General features: G+C 44.3%; 1 protein-coding gene across 1 annotated transcript in view; it reads right to left on the bottom strand.

Annotated features, from left to right (window-relative positions):
- LOC127003279 (BAI1-associated protein 3-like) overlaps positions 1-19,432 on the bottom strand; it is a 317,122-nt gene extending 297,690 nt beyond the window's left edge. Inside the window, exon 1 of the mRNA XM_050869734.1 lies at positions 19,305-19,432. Within this exon, the coding sequence (XP_050725691.1) occupies positions 19,305-19,432 (128 nt within the window). The remainder of the gene's footprint in view (positions 1-19,304) is intronic.
- Positions 19,433-23,805: the final 4,373 nt, after the last annotated feature.

The raw sequence follows: 23,805 nt of genomic DNA, 5'->3' as shown, positions 1-23,805 counted from the left end.
TCCTCCTCCTCCTCCTCCTTCTCCTCCAGCGACGTACCTTATTTATCCCCGCTCATCATCCTCTATCCAACCTCTTCCTCTTTCTCTTATTTCCCTCTTTCTTTATTTATCTTCCTTTTCACATTCACCTACCACCACTACCAAAACCACCACCACTACCACCTCCTCCTTATTCCTCTTCCTCCTCCTCCTCTTCCTTCTTCTCCACCTTTTCATCCTCTTCACCATTTTCACTCCCGGCACAGCTTTTACCTCCCTCGCCTTTCTTCCCTCCACTTCTCGTATGCGTCACCCCGCTGAAAGGAGTCTGAATTTCCCCAATAGAATGTGAGGCATCACTTTTCAGCGGTGAATGGCCGGGCTGGTTGGCTCTCATACACAGGCTAGTGATTGACTGATCTGTGTGCCCAGCCGCCCAGAGCTTGTGTCAGTGTGTAAATAAGATGGGTGGGAGAGAGAGAGAGAGAGAGAGAGAGAGAGAGAGAGAGAGAGAGAGAGAGAGAGAGAGAAGATGGATGGATGGATGGATGGATGGAAGGAAGTAACGAAGGAGGGATGAAAGACGGAAATAAATAAATAAAAAAGAAAGAAAGACTGGAAGGAAGGAAGGAAGAAAGGAAGGAAGGAAGGAAGGGAAGAAGGGAGAAAGGAAGGAAAAGAGTGGGAGAGAGAGGAAGAGAAATGGACAGAAAGAAAGAAAGAAAGAAGGAAAGAATGAGAATAAAAGAAAGCATGAGAAATAAAAAAATAAAAGAAAGAAAATGATAACAGAAAGAAAGAATGACTGAAAGAAAGAGAAAGAAAGAAAGAGAAAAGAAAAGAAAATCAAAAGAAAGCATATAATCTGAATAAATAGCAATGATTATGTCTATCCTTTGCGTTTCATTCTTTAATTTAGCTGTTTTATGGGTGTTTTGCGTGAACGGACCTCCTTACAAAGCCTCTAGAGTCGGCCACCAGGGGGAAGCATCGTCGCATCAGGTCCAACACGTCGTTCTTTAGGCAATATCAAAACACCACGTCGATATTTTTCACCTACAATGGGAATAGAATGCAACTAAATGACTCTCCCTTTTCCACTAACACGTTTTTAATAACTGATCTATGGTTACGGAAATCATCTCATCTACCATACTCACGCTCCCTGCTCCTCCTCCTCCTCCTCCTCTTCTTCCTCTTCTCCTGGCTATAACCTTTCTCTTCTCTTACTGCCCTTTGATTCTTCCCCAGCATTACTTGCAATTACACTCATCCATCCCCTCCCTCCTCTTCTTCCTACCTAAACCTCATCATTTTCAGCCTTCTTCTTCATCTTCTTCCCCTCCTTTTCTCTCCTCTTCTTCCTCTTCTTCCTTACTCCCTTTCCTTCTACCTCTTTTCCCTCATTTTCATTCCTTCCCTCGTCATCCTCACCCTTCCTCTTCTTCCTTACTCCAGCACTCAACTCCCCTTCTCTCTATCTCCTTTCTCTCCTCTTATCTCCCTCCCTCACTCCATCCGTCGCATATATACTCATCAGCCTCACTCTCCCTCTTTATTCTCCTCCTCTTCCTTCAATGCAAGATGGCGCCACTATAAACACTCGCCTGCGCCAGAACGGGCTGGGCCGACCATCAGGCCCCACCTGGAAGAAGCCTTGGGCCGACCATCAGGCCCCACCAGGAAGATGCCTACCGTCGCAACAGGCAACGATGTAAAAATAAAAAAAAAATCTTAATACCTTTCGTTCCTCCCTTCATTTCCATTTCCCTCCCAATTCCTCTCTCTCTCTCTCTCTCTCTCTCTCTCTCTCTCTCTCTCTCTCTCTCTCTCTCTCTCTCTCTCTCTCTCTCTCTCTCTCTCTCTCTCTCTCTCTCTCTCTCTCTCTCTCTCTCTCTCTCTCTCTCTCTCTCTCTCTCTCTCTCTCTCTCTCTCTCTCTCTCTCTCGTTCTTAATCTTCTTCCACGTCATTTTCCACCCACGTTTCCTCTACCTTATCTCTCTTTTTTTCGCTCTTTCTACCTCTCCCCTGACTTTCTCTCCCTTCCTCCCTTCTTGACCTTTCCCTAAAATCATGCCTCCTTCTCTCTCTCTCTCTCTCTCTCTCTCTCTCTCTCTCTCTCTCTCTCTCTCTCTCTCTCTCTCTCTCTCTCTCTCTCTCTCTCTCTCTCTCTCTCTCTCTCTCTCTCTCTCTCTTCTCCCCTTCCTTTCCCTGCGCCTCGAATCATTGTGACACGCTCTCGTTTTTCTATCCCTCCTTTTCCTTCCTCCCTTCCTTCCTGCATTTCCTTCCTTGCCTTTCTTCCTGCCCACCTTCCCCCTCCCCCTCCCCTCTCTCCACCCCCCGTGTTGAATAGACTTGCAGAAAGTTGAATTAAAAGAAAAATCTTGTTGTCTCTCTTCTTTGTTTGCGACGAGTTCCAAACTGCCAACACACACACACACACACACACACACACACACACACACATTCCTCTCACTCCCTCGCACGTCCAAGCTCTTTTTCTGATCCTCTCACACACTCGGTCAGCCGGGCGCTCTCTCTCTCTCTCTCTCTCTCTCTCTCTCTCTCTCTCTCTCTCTCTCTCTCTCTCTCTCTCTCTCTCTCTCTCTCTCTCTCTAAACTCGTGTGTGTGTGTGTGTGTGTGTGTGTGTGTGTGTGTTTTCCGGCTGTCCGTTTTCCTCATTCTCTCTCTCTCTCGCACTCTCTCTCTCACTCTCTCTCTCTCTCTCTCTCTCTCTCTCTCTCTCTCTCTCTCTCCCAAAGAGGAACACGCCAACTTTAAGGTAGAGCTAATATTGAGAAAAGAGAGAGAGAGAGAGAGAGAGAGAGAGAGAGAGAGAGAGAAGGGGGGAAGACGAGGAACAATTTAATGATGGTGCCTCAAGAAGCGATGGCTCTGGCGTAGATCAATATTTTCCTATACGTTGTGTGTGTGTGTGTGTGTGTGTGTGTGTGTATGAACCTTGCCAGCCTCTCTCTCTCTCTCTCTCTCTCTCTCTCTCTCTCTCTCTCTCTCTCTCTCTCTCTCTCTCTCTCTCTCTCTCTCTCTCTCTCTCTCTCTCTCTCTCTCTCTCTCTCTCTCTCTCTCTCTCACACACACACACACACACTGATTAGTCAGTCTGGAACAGTTTGGAATTTAGAGCGCCCGTGAGAGAGAGAGAGAGAGAATCCCCACCTGTTGATGGCAAGCTATGTGTTAAGCGGGGAGTATCTCTCTCTCTCTCTCTCTCTCTCTCTCTCTCTCTCTCTCTCTCTCTCTCTCTCTCTCTCTCTCTCTCTCTACTTCCCCTTTTTAACCCTTCTCTCACTACTCACTCCTCCTCCTCCTCCTCCTCCTCCACCTCCACCACCACCACCACCTGGTCACCCTCCACTCATTATTTTCTAACTTTCCTCCTTCCTCCTCCTCCTCCTCCTCCTCCTCCTCCTCCTCCAGCCCTTTGCACCTTTTAGCTCCCTTCTAAGTACTTCCTCATCACTTTGCTCCATCTTATTATATTACTTTTGACAAGAGAGAGAGAGAGAGAGAGAGAGAGAGAGAGAGAGAGAGAGAGAGAGAGAGAGAGAGAGAGAGAGAGAGAGAGAGAGAGATCAGTGAGCCGTTAGACAGTATATATATGAACATTGGAATAATAAAGGGGAAATCCTGAGCCGTGCAATGATGACTAAACGTGAAAATTCATAATTAGGCAATGACGTGCAAAAAACAGACAGACTGACAGGCGGACAGACACACAGCTAGAACGATTTAATAACTGACTGACAAATTAAAAGACAGCCAAAAAAAACAAGGAAAAAACGAGCAGATTATACTGACTGATTGACTGACTGACTGGCTGAATAAATGAATGAAGGATTAGCATACTGAATGACTGGCTGACTGACTGGGTGAATGGTTGGGTGAAATGAGTGAATGAATGACGGATGAAAAAGTAGATATGTAATAAAGATGTGCAATAAAATGTACTAAGTATGTAATAGGTAAATATATAAATGTAATAAGTAAATGTATAAGAAAATAAATATGTAGAATTAAGTTATGTATTACAGCATTAACAAACTTACAAACAAGCAGACAGGCAGACAGACAGACCGACCGACAGACAAACAAATAACCAACATATACACAGACAATCAGCCATGCCCAGACAGACATACAATCACCAAGCAAGACAGACAGACAGCAAGACGGACAGACAGACAAACACAGACAAAGAGAAACAGAACTAAACAAGTATAATGAACAGGAAAACGAATCACCCCATTCATTGAAACTTTAAACTAACTTATCGTTTTCTGTTTTCCGAGGACGTGTGTGTGTGTGTGTGTGTGTGTGTGTGTGTGTGTGTGTACATTTGAGAAGTTCGTCAGTCCGCGACCAACACACACACACACACACACACACACACACACGTCACATACACACTTTAATATAACACAACGCAACGCAACACAATACAACAATAAAAAACTCCATTAATATTAACCTGATCCCCGACCACCACCACCACCACCACCATCATAACCACCCACAACCCTTCACAACATCACACCAAGAGCGAAAAATAACAACCCTGGAAACCGCAGAAAAAACGCGCCTGAGGAACCCTGCTCGCTTTAAAAATGAACACACTCGTAGTTTTAACAAGACAGACGCAGCGGGAATAATGGCTTTCAAACAGGGCCTCGATAATTAGCAAGAGGGGATGAGGTGATGGCGAGGCTAACGAGGGTGAAAGGGTGAAATGTGTGTGTATATATAGGTGCCCACCCATAGCACTCTCGCCCACCTTATGAACGGTATAGAGGAAAGTGAATGAAAGCTATAAATAAAGGATGATTCTAACTATATAAATGGAAAATGTTTACTGCGATTTCATATTACTTCATGTTTTGCTGTGGGATTTTTTTTTTTTTTTTTTTAGTGTAATTCGGTCCGTATTCTCAGACGCTTTCGGCTCTCACAATAAAAGTATTTCCAAAGGCCATAATGGAGATGGGTCGGGTTCTCATGAGTGTTTTTTCACGTTCCTGGTGCAAAGCCTTTTCAAACTTTTACTAGCCTCACAAACTACGCGTGGAAATACTAACACAATCTCTACAAAACCCTTATCAAAAGTGGGTATGTAAGGCCCGAGATACTTGAGAATATGCGCCTAACATCCGATGTGTTGGATCAGTATTTTTTTTCTTACTACGACTATTGTTTTATTTGCAATTCCCTCACGACCCCACTCAAAACTTCCCTCTACCCGGCATTTAGTTATCAGCTGCTGAAGTAGAGACCCAAATATTTGTCTATCGCGACCTGTTTTTCAGTCTCTTGATAGTACAAACAGCTGCGTGCCTCCGCCATCTCACATTTCGTTATCTATTTGTGAACACGTAGTGGTCGGTCCGGTGAGGTGATGGGCGGGACCCGTGTGCGTGCTGAAGGCAGTAAGTCTATCGGTTTTCCGCCACGGCCTTGCATGTATAGACCGGCTCATGTATTGGCATTGTTCTTGATAGTTAATGGTGGTTTCCTGTCACGCAAGAGATCAACTCCCTTCGTGTATGCAGCCGTGTGTCATGTGTCTAGACTTGCTAATGTGAGGTGGAGAGGAATAAACTGGTAAGTTCCTGACTAAGGTCCAGTTTCATAGTCTAAAGGGGTTATTACACTGGGCTAATTTTTCAAGGATCTTCATTCAAACCACGATTTCCGCTAGCGTGGTTCTTATTTGTTTCGTGTTATTTCTGCTGATGATGATGGTGAGTAATACCGTCGTCCTTCGGTGAAATCTACCGTAGCTTTGGAAGATCGTGGACACGTCAGAAAACCACGGAAATATGAGAACCACGCCAGCGGAAATCGTGGTTTGACTGAAGATCCACGGAAAATTTGCCCAGTGTAATAGCCCCATTACAGTGTCAGTGTAAGCACCCACACTTAACTATTCTCTATAATGGTCCGTTTTCTACTACTCAACACCCGATACTTGAGATTTCCTGTGTGGTTTATTCAAATTTCTCACCATCTACGTCAACTGCAAACATTACATATACAAGGAATTTTTGTAGTATTTTGTGTTCGATTTGGGAATTTGCGAACTACTTGTGTTGGACTATGTAACTGGCCCTATAGGGAGAGATCTATTCCTTGGGTACCACCGGGTGAAACACTTTTACGTTACTGATACACAAAATTGAGGACCAGGCAGTACTCTTGAAAGTGTCTTGCAGTCATGACGAGAAATGTTGATAGCTGTTCAGTGGCGTGGCATAAACGTGGTAGATAGCAATCTGGGTCACCGTCAGTTTGGGTGAATAAAAACTGCATGACGAGATCCTTCTATACGCGTACTGCATCGAAGCGCTTCAACTCATGCATATAAGGGCCAATGCATCATCATGGTGAGAGAATGAACAAGACTGGAAATATTAAACGACTGAAAGAATCATTAAACTATATATTGAAAGACTTGACAAGGACTGAAAGTATCAAACTATGAGAGGATTAATTATCTTATAAATTGAGAGATTGGGTCGGGACTTGAAATATCAAACGATTGAGAGAGTCATTAATTTATACGGTTAAAGAATATCACATGATTAGAAAACTCTTTGACTATTGGTATAGGATTCAAACGCTCCTGGTCTGCACGAACACACAGCAGGTGCCGCCACGCCTCTGCAATCAGCGTCAGTATTTAATCAAGTGCTGATTCAAACGGCGGTATTATGAGGTGTTTCCCAGGTTGTAAGCACCACTCCAATTAGCACTCACACCAGGGAAAAAACAACAACACTACCCTCGGAAAATTGAGCTGAGGTGTACAAATGAAACGTTGTCAAAATATGGATTATCATGCTCTGGAGCGGCCTTCGTTTGTCTGTATTTCCTTCTGCCTACGACATGAATTCCTCCAAGTGGGGAGTATCAAGACACTTCTCCAACCGAAATCCACCTCCCTTTTGGCCTGAATAACTACCTTGTTTTCGCAGGAGCATCTCTTGGCGGGCTCCTTTATTTTTTTGTTCTTTTGCACATATGCTGCTTCCGTTACTGAAAAAAAAATTCCTAACTTTGACAACATTTTATTTATATATTCCTCAGCTCAATTTTCCTGAGTATTTTATTTTGTTGTGTGGAAATGGAATTGAAAGAGCGCGTACAAGTTGGCGAGCGTGCCCTATTTGGATCAGGTGATGCGTGACACTGCGATATTACTGGTGAGCGGAGCCGAATTGACTAATACAACTTTTTTTTATTTTACTCTTTTGATTTTCTCGCCATTTCAAACGTGTTGTGAAGGTGCCGAAAAGAGGAAATCGATTTTTTTTTTTATTACAGCAACTCATGGGCACAAAAAAAAGGAGAAAAAAAAGCCCACTACTTGCTGCTCCTAAAAAGATTACAGAGTGGCCCAAAGAGAAGTCAATTCCTACTATTACCGAATTTACTTATATCGCTTTTTCTTTTTTCGCCATTTCAAGCGAGGTGTGCGTTGAGGAAGGTACCGAATTTACAAATATCACTTCTTTTTGCTCTACCCTTCTTTTGTTTTCCTCGCCACTTGAAGCAAGATGTGGCGTATTCTTAAAACGGAAAATCGATTACTACCCATTCCACTCGTAAGCTGAAAACAACAACGAAGCAATATATAAAAAAAAATGACAAAACGAAGACAATTAGCTCTACTATATTGCTACGTGTATGGCTGGTAAATAACAACGCAAGAAAAAAAAAAACAGACAAAACCACCATTTCGCTACGTGGCTGGTAAATAACATCGTAATACACGGATGCGAGACTTGTTGACGACGCACTTTTTGTTGGTGTGGCAATGTCCGGGAGTGGCGGAACAGCGCGACGGAAAAATGTCACGGAGCAGAGTTATCGCGGCCCCGTGTTGTGCATCCTGTTCCCTTATCAACAACGGGAAGGTCGCAACGAGTAGGTCACAGCTCTGTCCCACCACCGTATTGCGCAACATACCTATACAAGTCTCACGCCATAACTTTGCAGCACTAACGCTTTTTTTTAATTAATATTGCAGTAAAGGAGAGAGAACGACCAAGGACTGAACAAAAGAAAATGGGATAATGAATGGCGTTGCTATAAAGACAAAGGAAGATACCGAAAAAGAATGACCAGATAAAGTTCCACAGGTGTCATGATAACCCCTAAAAAAAAAAAAAAAGATCGAAAAAGAGGTTATACAATATTTTTTTCTGTAGTAATTTCCACAAAAGAAGAAAAAATATATACATGCAAAACTATACTGCATACTTTAGAACACACATTGCAAAGCTGTGAAAGTAATGTCGATGCTGTACTCAATTATATTTTCCTTGTCCCTAAGTAGAGTATCAAGCGTGAAAGGGCGCGTAAATATGAATAAACATATAAGTAAATAAACAAATAAATAAATAAACAGATAAATACCAATACCTATCGTTTACACCAGCAGTATAAATGTGACATCGTTCCTCTAGTGCACGAAGGGTTTGTTTCTTTATCATCATCGCCTCTTCCTTTCCTCCTCCTTCCTCATTTTAACGCGAGACCCTTCAGGCGATAAATTTATGCGTTCAATATCAGTGTCAAAATTCTTTACGGGAAGTGACTGGTGGAGGTTGCTGGAAGGGCGGCTCAGTTCTCGAGGGGCCGAGCGTCGAAGATAAAAACAGACACGCGAGGATACACAAGGTTATAAGGAAACTGCAAGAGGAAAATCAGCTTCTTCATGCGCAGCTCTTTAAAAACCAGTTATTCACCATCAGTCTTTCCCATCCATAAACCTACCTAGCCTCCACTTGACAATACCCGCATTCTTACGTATTTCAGTGCAGGAGGACACTCATTTGGCAAGACTTTCGTACCTATGAGTTGTGTGCATACCTATGAGTAGCCTTATGAGCCTGCATGGTGGTAGTTTGGCAAAGCTTCTAAATCTTGAACGTGGAAAAAACAACACTCATGAGAACCGGATTAATCTCCTTTTCGGAATTTGGAAATAGTTGATGTGAGGAGAAGCGTCAGAGAATACTCGGACTTAAAATCGTGCATGCAGTAACCATACAACGGCTTAGTTCATCCACTACACTATTTGTAAACCAGCTTTTGCCTATCGCCTTTTCAAATCTAAACTTTTTTTATTAGTACACTATCACCGCATCTACAGCCACACGGGCAACCTGCATGAACAACAGGCTGGTGGATGATCAAACTCTGAGTTACTGAGAGCTGAACGTGGCTCTCCGCATGGTAGAGGTTCAGAGCACTTGTAATGATGAGCAAAGGGATAAGAACAGGCTAAGAGGCGAGGTTTGTAGTCCTGGATTGTAAGTAAAAAGTGCTACCGATCCCATAACGTAAGCCTCCGACAACAAGGTTATATATATTTACAAGGGAGAGGATAGCAAACGTATACAAACAACATTTATAACAACAAAACACGTGATTCATATTAGAATTGATGACCACGTAACACTAACAAGCCATACGCAGTGATTACAGCATTCATAACGACATAACAAGCGAATCATATTTCAACTGATTAGCACGTTACACTATCAAGCCATGCAGTGACAAATGGCATTGCTTCACTGCTCACATATTAATGGAATGGGTCAACAGCTACTGATTAATAATGCGCCCAATTAAAGACACCACACGCCATTTGATATGTTTGTATGGATTCATGAGTCTGGAGGCGGGGGAGGCAGCGGCGCAGGACGGAGCTGACAGCCTCGGCACGAAATTAGTGAATAACAACGAGTTCAGTGCAACATGACCGTGGTAGTGTAAGGAGATTGCGAGGGAAAACATATACCGAGTTGGAGCTTCAGAGGCCTTAGAAACATGTAGGTAACAGAGTAATTTGTTGTCAAGGTTGATTTACCACCGATGTAGTGATAGAGTGAAATAAAAAAGAACTATAACGTCGGTAACGATCATATTGGTTGTCACAGTTATTATACCACAAATATAACAACGTAGCTAACTAACGTAAAATCAACTCAAGTGAAATATTCAATACAAACAATCTGTGCCATTTTAACCCGAATAATACATGTAGCGCGTCCACAACTCTGATGGAAAACTTGCGGGAAAAATCCATTATGAATGAAAAGCCGAGAGTGTGTGAGTGTGGCACGAGTGTAACTGAGACGCATTAAAGAAGAAAGCAAGATAAAGGAGAACACACACGAGAGGCGAGGATGTGCCAAGCAAGGGCCTGCGTAACGGACACCGGCGGGGGGGCACGGGTCAGCTGCCGCCTCAGTGCCTGTTGCGACGAGGATCGAAGCAGCGGGGAAGGGACAAGAGGAGCAAGCAGAACGAGGATGAGCCAGGGCGGAGGCAGCGGGTGTTGGCAACGCGGGATTAGCTCAGGTGGACAGCGGCGGCACCTGGACAAGCCAGTGACCAGTGAGGCACTTGTCAAGAAATCTCTCTCTCTCTCTCTCTCTCTCTCTCTCTCTCTCTCTCTCTCTCTCTCTCTCTCTCTCTCTCTCTCTCTCTCTCTCTCTCTCTCTCTCTCTCTCTCTCTCTCTCTCTCTCTCTCTCTCTCTCTCTCTCTCTCTCTCTCTCTCCCAATCTTCTCATTAACGCTGTCCACAGGGTCATGGGCCTCATAACGCACCACGAATCATCAGTATATATAACATCCGGGACGCAACACAAACGTTTACTGTTACCAAAGCGAGCCGACGTTCTCATTATCAGCTAGCCATTATTATAGATTAGTTTACTGCAAGACAATAGCATTTCGCAGCACCCTTCTCTCTCTCTCTCTCTCTCTCTCTCTCTCTCTCTCTCTCTCTCTCTCTCTCTCTCTCTCTCTCTCTCTCTCTCTCTCTCTCTCTCTCTCTCTCTCTCTCTCTCTCTCTCTCTCTCTCTCTCTCTCTCTCTCTGATATTAGGGTACTTCATCCTGCTCCGGCAAAGGTACTAATGATTTTTCACCTCTTCACACGATCCTCTGCCAGCCTTGACTTCTGTAATGCCTGTGTTGCCACTGTATTTTGTTGTTGTTGTTGTTGTTGTTGTTCATCTGTAACTTAGTTTTTTGTTAAGTGCAATTATAGTTCTGATTTATAGCAAGGTTAAGTTTTGTATGCACTAGAAATCCACCCGAAATTTACCTCTTTTTTGGCCACTCTTCTTCACTTCATTTTACAGGAGCAGTGTTTAGCGGGCTTTTTTGTTTTTTCCCTTTTTGCCCTAGAGTTGCTTCCTCTACTGTAGCTACAAAAATGTCAAGTATCTTAATAAGTCATCATTACTATTTCCTCCTTCGTCTCTTTATTTTTCTTCCAACTTTTATTTATTATGGAGCCAGGCTTGTGGTTGTTTTAATCGTTTCCAGACAGAGTGCGCTTCCTGGTGGCCGTCCATGCAAGTTCTCTATCATCATTATTGCTTTCTTCTTCCTCGTCTTTCCTTTCCTTCCTATTCTTATTAATGATGGAGCTTATGGTTGTTTTAATCGTTTCCAGACAGAGTGCGCTTCCTGGTGGCCGTCCATGCAAGGTCTCTATCATTATTATTGTTTTCTTCTTATTCGTCTTTTCTTTCCTTCCTATTCTTATTAATGATGGAGCTAATGGTTGTGTTAATGGTTTGCAGACAGGGTGCACTTCCTGGTGGCCGTCCATACAAGTTATATATCATCATTATTGCTTTCTTCTTCCTCGTCTTTCCTTTCCTTCCTATTCTTATTTATGATGGAGCTTATGGTTGTTTTAATGGTTTGCAGACTGAGTGCGCTTCCTGGTGGCCGTCCATGCAAGTTATCTATCATCATTATTGCTTTCTTCTTCCTCGTCTTTCCTTTCCTTCTTATTCTCATTTATTATGGAGCCAGGCTTGTGGGTGTTTTAATAGTTTCAAGATTGGGTGCGCTTCCTAGTAGCCATCCATCCATCAGGTGAGGGAGTCCGTCTTCAATCACCCTCCTTAATTATGGCGCAAACTTTGACAGCAATACATCCTGGGCAATTAATGGCAGACGTGCAGGCCATCACTCCCCTAAGGCAGAGTTGGTTGGTTCGTCAGGTAAAAAAGAAAAAAACTAATTATAACGAGCTGCCTCATGTTTCATTCATAATTCATCAGCCGCTTGGGTCGTGTCTGGTTAGCTCGTATAATCTTTCAAAGTAAAAGTTAAATATACAAGTAAATAAAAAAGGTATTTATGAGCCGCCAGCTGGGTTTTTTTTTTTTTTTTTTTTTTTTGGTGCTCTGTACCCTCAAAAATAATATCCGAATACAAGTACTACTCCCACCTTCCATAAACAAATAAACAAACAAACACAAACACCCCCTTTCCCCCTACACGCACACGAGCACCCATTCTACCCCCAAAACACACACACACACACACACACACACACACACACACACTACCGCCCACCCACACGCACACAAACGTCCTTCACACACGTCCTTCAAACACGCAAAAACACAAACACCACCCTCAACGCACACACAAACAAACCCATACCCAAAATCCCTTCCCTTCCCCCTAACACATGACTACTGTTTGGTCAATTTACACTTTACAAGGTCCCAGGAGTAGGCAGATGGGCGGGCGGAGCGTGGGGGGGGAGGGGGTGACCATGGACCCTCCCCTGGCCTGACTCGCCCTCGTCTGCCCGCTGGGTCTCGCCTCCCGTGTCTCATTTCGTCACCAAAGGAACTATAATTGATCAATACGACCCGGGGCTGATGGATTGCCTGCCGCGGGCTGCGTCACGTGTCATGTGGCCCGCCCCTCTCTACCCCCCCCTCCCCCCGCCTGCCTGTCTCATCCTCCCCCCCCTGCCCCCTTCTACCTCCAATTTCCTTAGCGCCCTTATCCACGAGGACACAGGAATCAACCACCGACGTCTTGGGTCCCCTGTGTGTTTGTGTGTATGTGTGTGTGTGTGTGTGTGTGTGTGTGTTCATGTGAGCCGTGCCATCTACTCAACCGACAACTCCGGCATTGACTTTAAAATTAACGGTCGTTGATTTAGGTTAGTGGTTGAAGATACGCTGTGCTACCAGTCAGATATTCCATTGCCGTTGTATTTGTGTTTCTGACTGGTGTATACAACCATCTGCACCCCTAAGCTGACCCAAACAGTGGAACAAACAAAGCTCTCGTAAGTGTTATATCTCGATGGCTTCCTCACTACCCCATAACAGTCACAAACCCTGCTGAAGAGGCGCCTCACCCTCTCGTTCAGTCCCTGCTCACGTAACCCCGGCTCGAGGATCACCCCAACAGGTAAGAGAACGACCGCCAAAAAGGGAACGCCACGTGACTGGGTTGGAAGCAGTTCTTAGTTGTATGGGTAAACTTTATCTTAAACTACAATGTCGTCAGGGATAGTTAACTGCCTTTATCCCACTAACTTTCTTTTTTACTAATATAGTTATTTTGTTCTATTTATTTGTTTATTTTTATTTATTTTTTTATTTATTTATTTATTTTTTAACCACGCACCATTACCACCACCAGCAACAACAACACCAACAACACCACCGGCTACTTCAACGGTGATTCTTTAGGAAGGAAAACATTCGACGCAGACTAAACGTAGTTGGGTTTCGTTACACAGGAAGGTACATGAAAGGTAACATTTCCTTTCCCACGGCATTTACATTCCGTGGAAGAAGACGCACCTCAACGCTGTTCTCTTGGGTCACAGGATATGTGGAGATAATATACTTCCTTCAGCTGATACAAACGATATGTGGAGATAACATACTTCCTTAAGCTGATACAAACAGAGACATATGTTGCATAATGTAGAAACTATCTGAAACTTCCTATCCTAAAGCAATTTAAAACTCATGATGACTTTCCAGCTGCCCTTTATGACGCTACAGGCGGCGAGGGTGTCTACGGGCGCTATTCCCTGACGCTTCCGCCTCTCACATCAACTAGTTTCCAAAGGCCGAAAAGGAGATCAATCGGGTTCTAATGAGTGCTATGTTTAGGTTCATGGTAGGCTACAGAAGAACGGTCAGGCTGCCACCAGGGTTGTAAAACTACCCCTGGAGAGGCCCAAAACTTCTACGAAAGCCTTGTCAAATATGTGCTTGGACACCGAAATGTTTAAAGATATGGTCCTGCTTCTTTCAGCCGAGCCAAACAGCAGCACGATGTTCTTGTATAGTGAAAGGGCTGTTCATGGCTCACTACATATCCCACACTAATCAGACGCATCTTATGTACAGTTGGCCTTCACACCGTATTCATGCGACGCTGGTGTCTACTCTTAACCCGGTGTAAACAATGGTATAATAGTCTAGTATGATGTAATAATTCTCCCTAGTTAGCTTTCTAGACAAAGATACACAAAGGCATAAGGAGAATATAAGAAGCCGGACGACCTACACATGGCAGCTCCTGAGAATGAGTTACGCACCAAATCCCCTCCAATCCATACATCTATCTAACCTCCATTTAATAAAGCTTTCAATTAATGCGTTTCCAACCCAGAGCAATCCCAGCCCATGATGAAGACGCCCCTCACAGCTGGCCTCCACACTGAACGCAGAAAGCGAGGGTGTCGACCTCCTTCAGCAGAAGCAATTCTCTTATAGGCTACCTAACGTAATTTGTTTAAATCTCGCTCTCTAACCCGTGTTCTCAGACGCTTTCGGCTCGCTCAACAACTATTTCCAAAGACCACAAAGGCGAATAGTTGGGTTATCATGAGTGTTTTATTTCACATTCATGGTGCAGAAGCCTTGTCAAACTATGTCTAGGTTCCAGTGGTGGGCACGGTTCCGCTAATCCGCTAACCGCTAAATAGCGAAGCTAACTTTTTCGTTAGCTGATTAGCATTTTCGATAACTTTGGAAACAGTTAGAGGACCAATTAGCTTATGCTAAGTGTAGTTCCTCCTCCGCTAACTTAAGTCCACTAAAAATCATATATACAGGTTTGATCTTTTCCGTTGTGGGCAGACACAGCACCAATTGAACCACATGGCGCAGTAATTGCCAGGGCTTCCACTTTGGGGAAAATTACACCTTAAAGTAGACAATTGGACAATTATTAGGGAAACTTTTTTATATATATTTTAGGATAATGCATTTTCCATTTCCTGACAAGAAATAAACTTAAAATATTAAAAATAAGCCTCAGTTATGGCAACAAGTAAAAAATGCGTAAATTTGTGGCAAATCTTGGGTAAAATATACGGCTTTAGGATAAACTGGAGGTTTCTTTCTCTTCTCTTCTTATTGTTGTTTGTTGGGTTCTTTGTTCAGTGTCACCGTGTAGTCGCGTTCATTATTGTCGCCTTGTTTATAGTTATCGACGTCATGGAAGGTGACCTGAGTGAGGACGTTTTTGTTCCACCTGAGGATACTGACCCTGTTTTAGGAGCAGCTGCTGTGGGTGAGGCGGAGGACAGTCAAGCTGACGGCCAAGAGTCCCAGAAGTTCCAGAACCCGTGGCCCCACCTGGAGAAGTACTTTGCCGTTAAATCAAGAGATATGACGAACGCCAATGTCTTGCACTTCCGGTGCGTCATATGCTAACCCAAGGAGACCATCCTTAACGGACAGACGGGGTTTTAGAGCCAATTTACTAAACCGAAGCTAAATCCATAGAAAAAAATTAGCGGTTAGCGGTTAGCGTTAGCTTCTAATCATTTCTTTATCAGTTTATCGGTTTAGCGTAAGCGAAGCTAACTTTTTAGTTAGTGGATTACCAGTTAGCGAAGCTAACTTCTCGGTTAGCGGTGCCCACCACTGCATGGTAGGTCCATACAACTGCCCATGAACCTACCCGCAGCCTCTATGAAAGCCTTGCCAAATGTGGATGTGTGAGCCCCGAAATGTTTGAGAATATGGACCTCTATCTCACAGCAATCACAAACCAGGACGGAAACGCGGCCCCTAACTCCCCTAGACGATGCTAACGACGGGCTGTATGCATAGGCGTCTACGTCCCTCAGGTGACCCAACAGTGGAACATACAAAGCCCTCATAAATAACACCTACCAGTGGCTTCCTAACGACTCTCCCATAGCAATCACAAACCCTGATGAAGACTCGCCCCGCAGCTGTCCTACATTGTTGATGACGAGGCCGAATGAACATCTGCCTCCCTCAGCTTCACTATCACCTCGCAGTCCCAACACGATCGCCTCGCCTCCCTTAACTCCCCTGTGGAATCTTGGGTCAAGTCTCTGGATTCTGTGACGCGGAGGAGCACGGGTTCGAAGTTTTTTTTACTCCCTTTGACGTCATTTGCTACCCCTTATCATCATCATCATCGTCTTCATCCCCATCCTCATCATCATCATCGGTAGCAGCAGCAGAAGCGATAATTAGTTCCCTGCAGGACAAAGCCTTTTCTAAACGTTCTCCCCTTCCGTCTGTCTGATGCTGGTGTGCTCCATTCCGCTCCGGCAAAAGTTATAATGTAATCTATCCACGTGGTGCGCTGTCTGCCCTGACTTCTACACTTCCTGGGTTGCCACACTGTTACTTTCTTTGATTGTCCATTCTGTTATTCACTCTACGCATATCACCTGCCAGATTTCATTTTCTATTGATGACTGATAATTAAATCCTCATTTTCATTCTTTTATCCCTCTCAATGGTAAACGCAGGAACAGCAGGCTCACACACACACACACACACACACACACACACACACACACACACACACACACACACACACACACACACACACACACACACACACACACACACACACACACACACAAACACATTTATATTGCAATTCTTCATACGACTTTATCTCTCTCAGGAGGGTGAATCAAGGTGGAATTATATTGATAATCCCTATTGGTTTCTTCTTTTCTTCCTATATTACCAAGCAAGAGTATCCTTTCTGAGTACATTTTCTATTCGATCTTGCTTCCTCTCCTGTGCAGCCAAAAATAAATAAATGGCTTAACAAAATATATTATCTTTCCCTCAGTGTTGCCCTAACCTTCCTCAACAGCGTGAGGCCGGGCGAGGGCAGCACCGTGTAGTCCACCCACACACTTTCGTCCCCTAGTCGCAACAGGCCGGTGGTGGGGGCGGACGGTGTGCATGGGTAAGTAGGTCAGGCTCGGCTCTACCACTCTAAAGCACTCTGACTAAACCTGAGCACCAATATTCTCTCGGTTTGCGATGACTGACGCTTAGCTGATGGCGCCGCCTCACCATAGCCACGCAGCACAACAAAGACAGTCGCTCTTTTTTGGTGTCTCGTGTAAAACGTGAAAGATATCAGGTTTTAAGGGGAGAACTTGATCGGATGAGCGGGAGCAAGCTGCATCGTGAGTGTTGAGAAGGGTGACGGCTAGCGCCTATGTATTCGTCACTCCTTGGTGCCCCATGATATAAAAAAAAATCCAAAAGATGTTGGGTGTGTGATGATTATGAGGAGAAATTTGATTCGTTATTCAGGATATTCATATATGACAGAACCTCGTCTTCAAAATAGTATGCAAGTATGATAAATATGTACCAAAGATGTGTAAATGGGTTTAAAGTATGTATAGTAAATAAATATATTGATAAACGTCAACATCTAACACCAACAAACACAACCAGATCATCAAATTAAAATAGGATAGTGACTCTTCGTAAAAAAAATATAAAAGAAGAAGAAGAAGAAGAAGAAGAAGAAGAAGAAGAAGAAGAAGAAGAAGAAGAAGAAGAAGAAGAAGAAGAAGAAGAAGAAGAAGAAGAAGAAGAAAAAGAAGAAGAAGAAGAAGAAAAAAAAAGAAGAAGAAGAAGAAGAGTAATGATAATAATAAAACGACAACATAAATAAAAAACAACAACATCTCAAACACACTCGTAAACCCTCCCCATCACACTGACATTCAGAGAGCAGCACTGACTTACTCCCGAGCCTGCATGTCACAGCGATAAGGGAAATAAATTACTACTGGAAATAAGCGACACGTCCTGCTATTATATTATTTATCCGTTAATTCCCCGCTAGTTCCCGGAGCACACAAAAATTCCACCCACTGACCAATTCCGAACACATGAGTTATTTCTACTTATACAGTCACCAAAATGTAGTTGTGCTCCATTCACCAATAAGTAAGAACATCAAAACCCAAACATTACTTAATTACAAAAGGGAGAAAAGGAATAATACGTAATGGAAGTTCGTTTTCAATTGGGTTTATGTAGTAGCTGTGTTTGTAATTATATGACGTGACATAAACCCGTCAACCACGTTCACTGTCGCTGAGGAGAACGACACCATGAGAATACGAAGACGTTACCAGAGGAGTGGACAGAACCTAGCCTAACCTAACCTAACCTAACCCAACCAAACCTCACCTAACCTAATCTAACCCTAACCTAATCTAACCTACCCTAACCTAAGCTAACCTAACCTAACATAGTCTAAAAGAGAGGAACATCAAAACACCTTTGGAACTAAATTTGATTACTCTTTGGGGCATCCTCTCTTTAGCTTTATAGGATCAGCACATTGCAGGCGATAATCAAATATTTAGCTTTCGATCTGTCTGCTTTACCGTAAAACCACCTAGAATATGTCTCAACCCAATCTAACCAAACTTATTGCAGTAAACAACTTCGCCAGATAATTCGACTCACTTCTAGCTCAACCTAGCCTTGCATGACCTAACCTAGTACAGGGGGACATTTCATTTCCCTAGACAGCCCATGTACATAACCCTTCCCCACAGTATATCATAAACAATTATTATCAAGTATATACACCTCTATACCCATAATATATATGGTTTATGTATAGGAGTAGCATTTTGTTTTCGAATCTAAATCTGAACACCGTTGAAAAGCCCAAGAGAGAAATTCTTCACAATATTCTGACTTCCTCGTCGCAGCAGTCACCCGCGTCCCTTCCACACGCACATCTTATGGTCCCACTCTGATAGCATGTTTTGTTCAGGGTACACACGTGGACAAAATTAACCCCATCCTAGACCCAGCTTGCCAAAGACTCCCAGCTGATAGCTACTTAGTTGACTACATAAAAGGAAAGTTTTGGGACAACGACGGCGTTTTTCTCTCAGCTGTTGTTATGAAACATATAAGGGTGTCTCCAGTGTTGTGGCATTGCACCCTCTGGCCCTCTGGAAAGCGATAAGAAGGGTCCTTTTATACGGCTGCTGCACTAATATATTGATAGTCAGGAAGGTGTAACTTTTTGTTGTGTTTGTTCTCTAACAAATTTGATAAGTCGTCAAAATAAGACGATTATGAAGGTGAGAATGACGCATTCAATGAGTGGAAAAAATATAACGACCTCGAGGCGAATGGTCAGGAAGGAAAGGCAGAATGGGGCACTCACCAAGTCTGGCTGGGGTCGTACTCGGGCCAGAAGGTGTAACGGTCACCACACTGCAGCACGGGGAGGGGGCGCCGCTCCCTCTCCTTCTTGGGCTTGGGCTGCTGCATCATGGGCGGCGGGTGCATCATGTGGTTCATGAAGCTCTTGCACCGACCTTGTGGCCGAGGCGAGGCTCCCCCCGCCGCCCCTGGGGTCGGCACCAATTTGGGGCCGAGCCGCGGGTTTGGGGAGCCTCCGGGGCGGTGGTGATGTGACTGATGCTGCGGTGCCGTGGTTGTGGTGGCATCTGACCCTCCGGTGCTGTTTTCACGTCCAAACGGAAACCTTTTTGGTGAGAGCGAAAGACTCGTGACGCTGCTGGTGACGCCCGCCACCACCTGCTGCAGGGAGTTCAGAAAACTCATTGTGCGGCGACCCTCTCTTCCCTCTGCTTGACTTTCCCCGAACGCACACTTCTTGGCCTGCACGAGGATCAGCAAGCACAGTTCAGTAATAACTCATGACCTCTGGGATCACACACAAAAAAACGAAGCATCCGACACGCTACACAGCCTCTACAGGTTCTGTCACTTACAGACACGTTGCAAAGTCTCAAACCCTAGGCGAGAACGACCCTACAACCCAGTACTCAAAGTACGGGTCACGCCCCAGGACTGGGCTGTGATAGACCACTCTAAGGGTAGCCACTCCTTCAGAAACAGAACATCAACAAGACAGTACAAGCCACACAGCTCTTAGTACTGTCATGAAGCTTCCAAATGGGTTGTAAGGATAATGCCTAACATAAAACTGGCTTGTAGTAAGAAAAGTTTGAAGAACGCTGCTCTAATAGCCTCAGCAACTCCAGGTTTCTGTTGTTTTCAAAATCTTACAAAGTTGGTGAGTGATGTTGCAACTTGGACATGGCTGACAGTAACCCAAGATTTCACATGTGGGTGGAGGGACGGCTCACTTATAGTCTCAAGCCCTGAGCCTTGATACATTCATGTCGTGACGTTTACAAGACCCCAACAAGCGTGCGGGTGGTGTGGCGGCTTGGGAATGGCTGGCAGCAGCCCAACACTTCACATGTGACTGGTGCGGCGCCTCACATCACCTCCACCTGTTGTTCCCAGCGCGTGGCCCATATACAGAATCGCCTCACGCCCTCACCGTCGCTTGCATCACCACACACATTGCTAGTCGCCAAGCAGGACTCAGAGCAGAGGCCGCTGGTACCCGCTGGTGAGCGAGGGGTGGCGCCGCTGGTGTGGGGCAGAAGCGCGGGGCTCGTCGGCCAGACTCACGAAATGCTGTCGTCGTGGCGGCCCGAACAGCACTGACGGCCGACACCACCACCGTCTCACCTGTGTGTGTGCACGGCCACGCACATACGCAAGCGTAGCCCTAACATTGCCAACGCCAATTCCTGTTTTCATCGTCAGCCAACGCGTGTCACATACAACGCGCATTCAACGTCTCGGAAGCACGGCACTCACGTCCCTGTCCCTCCCTCTCCTCCCTCTCCTCCCCTTCCCCTCCGTCTTGCAAGTGTAGCCCTTCCACTGCAAATACCGATTCTTGTTTTCCTCGTCAGAACAAACGCGTGACACAGACAACACGCCCACTGCCGCGAGAACAGAGTAACACACCCTACACCCACACTGGCTAACACACCCTGCACCCACACTGCAGAACACTTCCAAAATTAATGTTGCTGCACTTTAGGGTGCATTAAGGAACATACCGCTCCTGTTCGTTAAATTTTGTCTTGACTATATGATTGTAGGTCGTTTTCAAATGGTTCTGCACCGACGGACAGGAGAGAGAGAGAGAGAGAGAGAGAGAGAGAGAGAGAGAGAGAACGAAAGACAGAGAAACAGAGAGACACACAGACAGACAGGCAGACAGACGAACAGATAGACGGACAGACAGACAGAGACTTTGGCAGTGGATAAAGCCCTTGGGAAAGATAAGATGCTCCTAGAAGCTTGGAAGGAGGAAGGCCTTTGGAGGAGAAAAGAAAAAGGTTTCGGGGCGAGGGACACTTTTCGGGGAGGAAGAAACTCTTGGGGAAAAGGAAGACGCCTTCGGAAAGACTCAGATGCCCTCAGCAAGAAGAGGAGACTCTCGGGGCGAGGAAAGGGCCTTTGGCAAGAGAAAGGCGCCCTCTAAGTGAGGCAGACACTGGAAAGAAGAGGGAAATGCTCTGACCTAGAATCTAGAGCGTCTCTCTCTCTCTCTCTCTCTCTCTCTCTCTCTCTCTCTCTCTGCGTCTATCTATATCTGTCTGTCTATATATGTATTTTTCTATCTGCTTATCTATCAATCTATCAATCTGTTTACCTATCTATCTATCTATATGTATACGTAAATATATATATATATATATATATATATATATATATATATATATATATATATATATATATATATATATATATATATATATATATGTACAATCTTCCCAAACGCTTCCCTGTCCTCCATCACAGACCGCATAACTCCCTCCGTAACGGGGTTTCCCTTTCTCACAAAATCAACATTTCCCCAGCGTGTCATTATTCCAGGTGTGTGTGCTCAAGGAACCTAACTAGGACGTGAAAATCTATTATATATATATATATATATATATATATATATATATATATATATATATATATATATATATATATATATATATATATATATATATATATATATATATATATATATATGTTTGTATTTTCAAAGATAGGGGAAAGCAGACCAATGGATTATCTCGGCGGTGGCCGAAGTGATAGCGTACTGGACCCACATTCGCCGCGTGATGGACGACGCGGGTTCGGATCCTCACGCTACCACTCGGATTTTTCAGTCACCGCCGAGTGGCTTAAAACTACCCACATGCTGTCCTGAAGACCACCCATCAACCCGGACTCTAGAGGAAGCCGTCCAAGCGAATCAAGAACGAGTTCCGGGGGGGCAGCATGAGCCAATGCAAGATGGCGCCACTATAAACACTCGCCTGCGCCAGAACGGGCTGGGCCGACCATCAGGCCCCACCTGGAAGAAGCCTTGGGCCGACCATCAGGCCCCACCGGGAAGATGCCTACCGGCGCAATAGGCAACAACGTAAAAAAAAAAAAAAAAAAAAAAGATGCAGAAACCTGGCAAATTCTCACAGAGACGTCTTGTTCTCCCAGATAGTGCTTCCCTCTCCTCCGACAACATCTCTTACAGCCCTTTTTTTTATGTGGGTGCCTCTTTATCCCGGGAAGCATCCCTTTCTTTCTTCTTTCCAAGAGTGTATTATATATCATAATGGCGTTTCCCATTAATTTCGGGTTCCTTTCTCAACTTTCATCACTTGCTTCTTACGTACTACCCGCTGTGTTGCTGCCGTAACTTGTAACTTATGATTTAATAGTTGTTCACAAATACACGCCCAAGATTATTACTTGAGTTGTTGTCCTCATGTGTGAGGGAGCTGTTTGAATCACTACACCTCATCATTCTTCACCTTAAAGATGCAAATTTCCTAATCCTTCTGAAAACCACACTTCCAAAACCATTGTAGTTTTAGACCTCCAGGCCATTGATCTGAACACAGACTCAGGTTTAGAAACTTGACTCTAACTAAACTCGATGTTCGGTTCTTATCTATATAAGAAACTCAATGAAAAGCTACGCGGCGATAGTATATGAACAACACTTTCATCTGACACTAAGATCTGTTACGTACGCTATTGGTATATAGCAACTTTTTCACCCTCTGACATCACATTTTCACAACGTGCTTATGTCGCAATTCCACCCAGCCGAGGAAAGATTAAGTTTAGGTCACATCAATTTACAAGCCATCGAATCTTTGCCAAATAGCTATCCTTATTACTTTCGGATAGGAAAGAAAGAACTCAAAAAACAAGGCATGTGTTGTCGCAGAAGCTATGTGTGAAAATTTAAGAAATATTATTTTGAAAGCTAGAGATTTTTCTCTGTCTTTTCCCCAAAAAAGAAACCAATCAAATCAGCCAGAACTTATTTCTTTGGTTGAAGATGCTGAGGCCACTCTGCTGGTGGATAGACACGGCTCGTTGGCTTAACTTGGGATTGCACCTTTATTTGGGGAGGCGGTTGCTGAGTGGTGATTCCGGAGACCCGGTGAGAATGGCAAATCACTCTCTCTGCATTACTTTTTTTTTTTGTTGTTGTTCAATACAAGACCCTCCCAACTGGAATTATATACACAGCTCAGTGTTGGATGCTGCAAAATGCCTAACCTCTGACTTTGCTTTCATTTCTGAATGGAGAAGAAAGAAATTGGGGTCCTTAAGTGCCTCATTTCTTCACCTGACAACTCGACACAATCGTCCAAACATATGTATATCCGCTATCCTACGACAACACTCAGATTCTTCTCTACTAAACATTATTAGCAAAGGTGGACATTCCGCAATTTAAGTCCGCGAGGAGACCTCATGGAAGTCTATAAATGGATGAAGGGCTTTAATAAAGGGGATGTCAATAAGATTTTGGTAGT

This window comes from Eriocheir sinensis, chromosome 3 (genome assembly GCF_024679095.1).
Source record: "Eriocheir sinensis breed Jianghai 21 chromosome 3, ASM2467909v1, whole genome shotgun sequence".
NCBI classification, from domain to species: domain Eukaryota; kingdom Metazoa; phylum Arthropoda; class Malacostraca; order Decapoda; family Varunidae; genus Eriocheir; species Eriocheir sinensis.
This window is presented reverse-complemented; position numbering and strand designations above follow the sequence as displayed.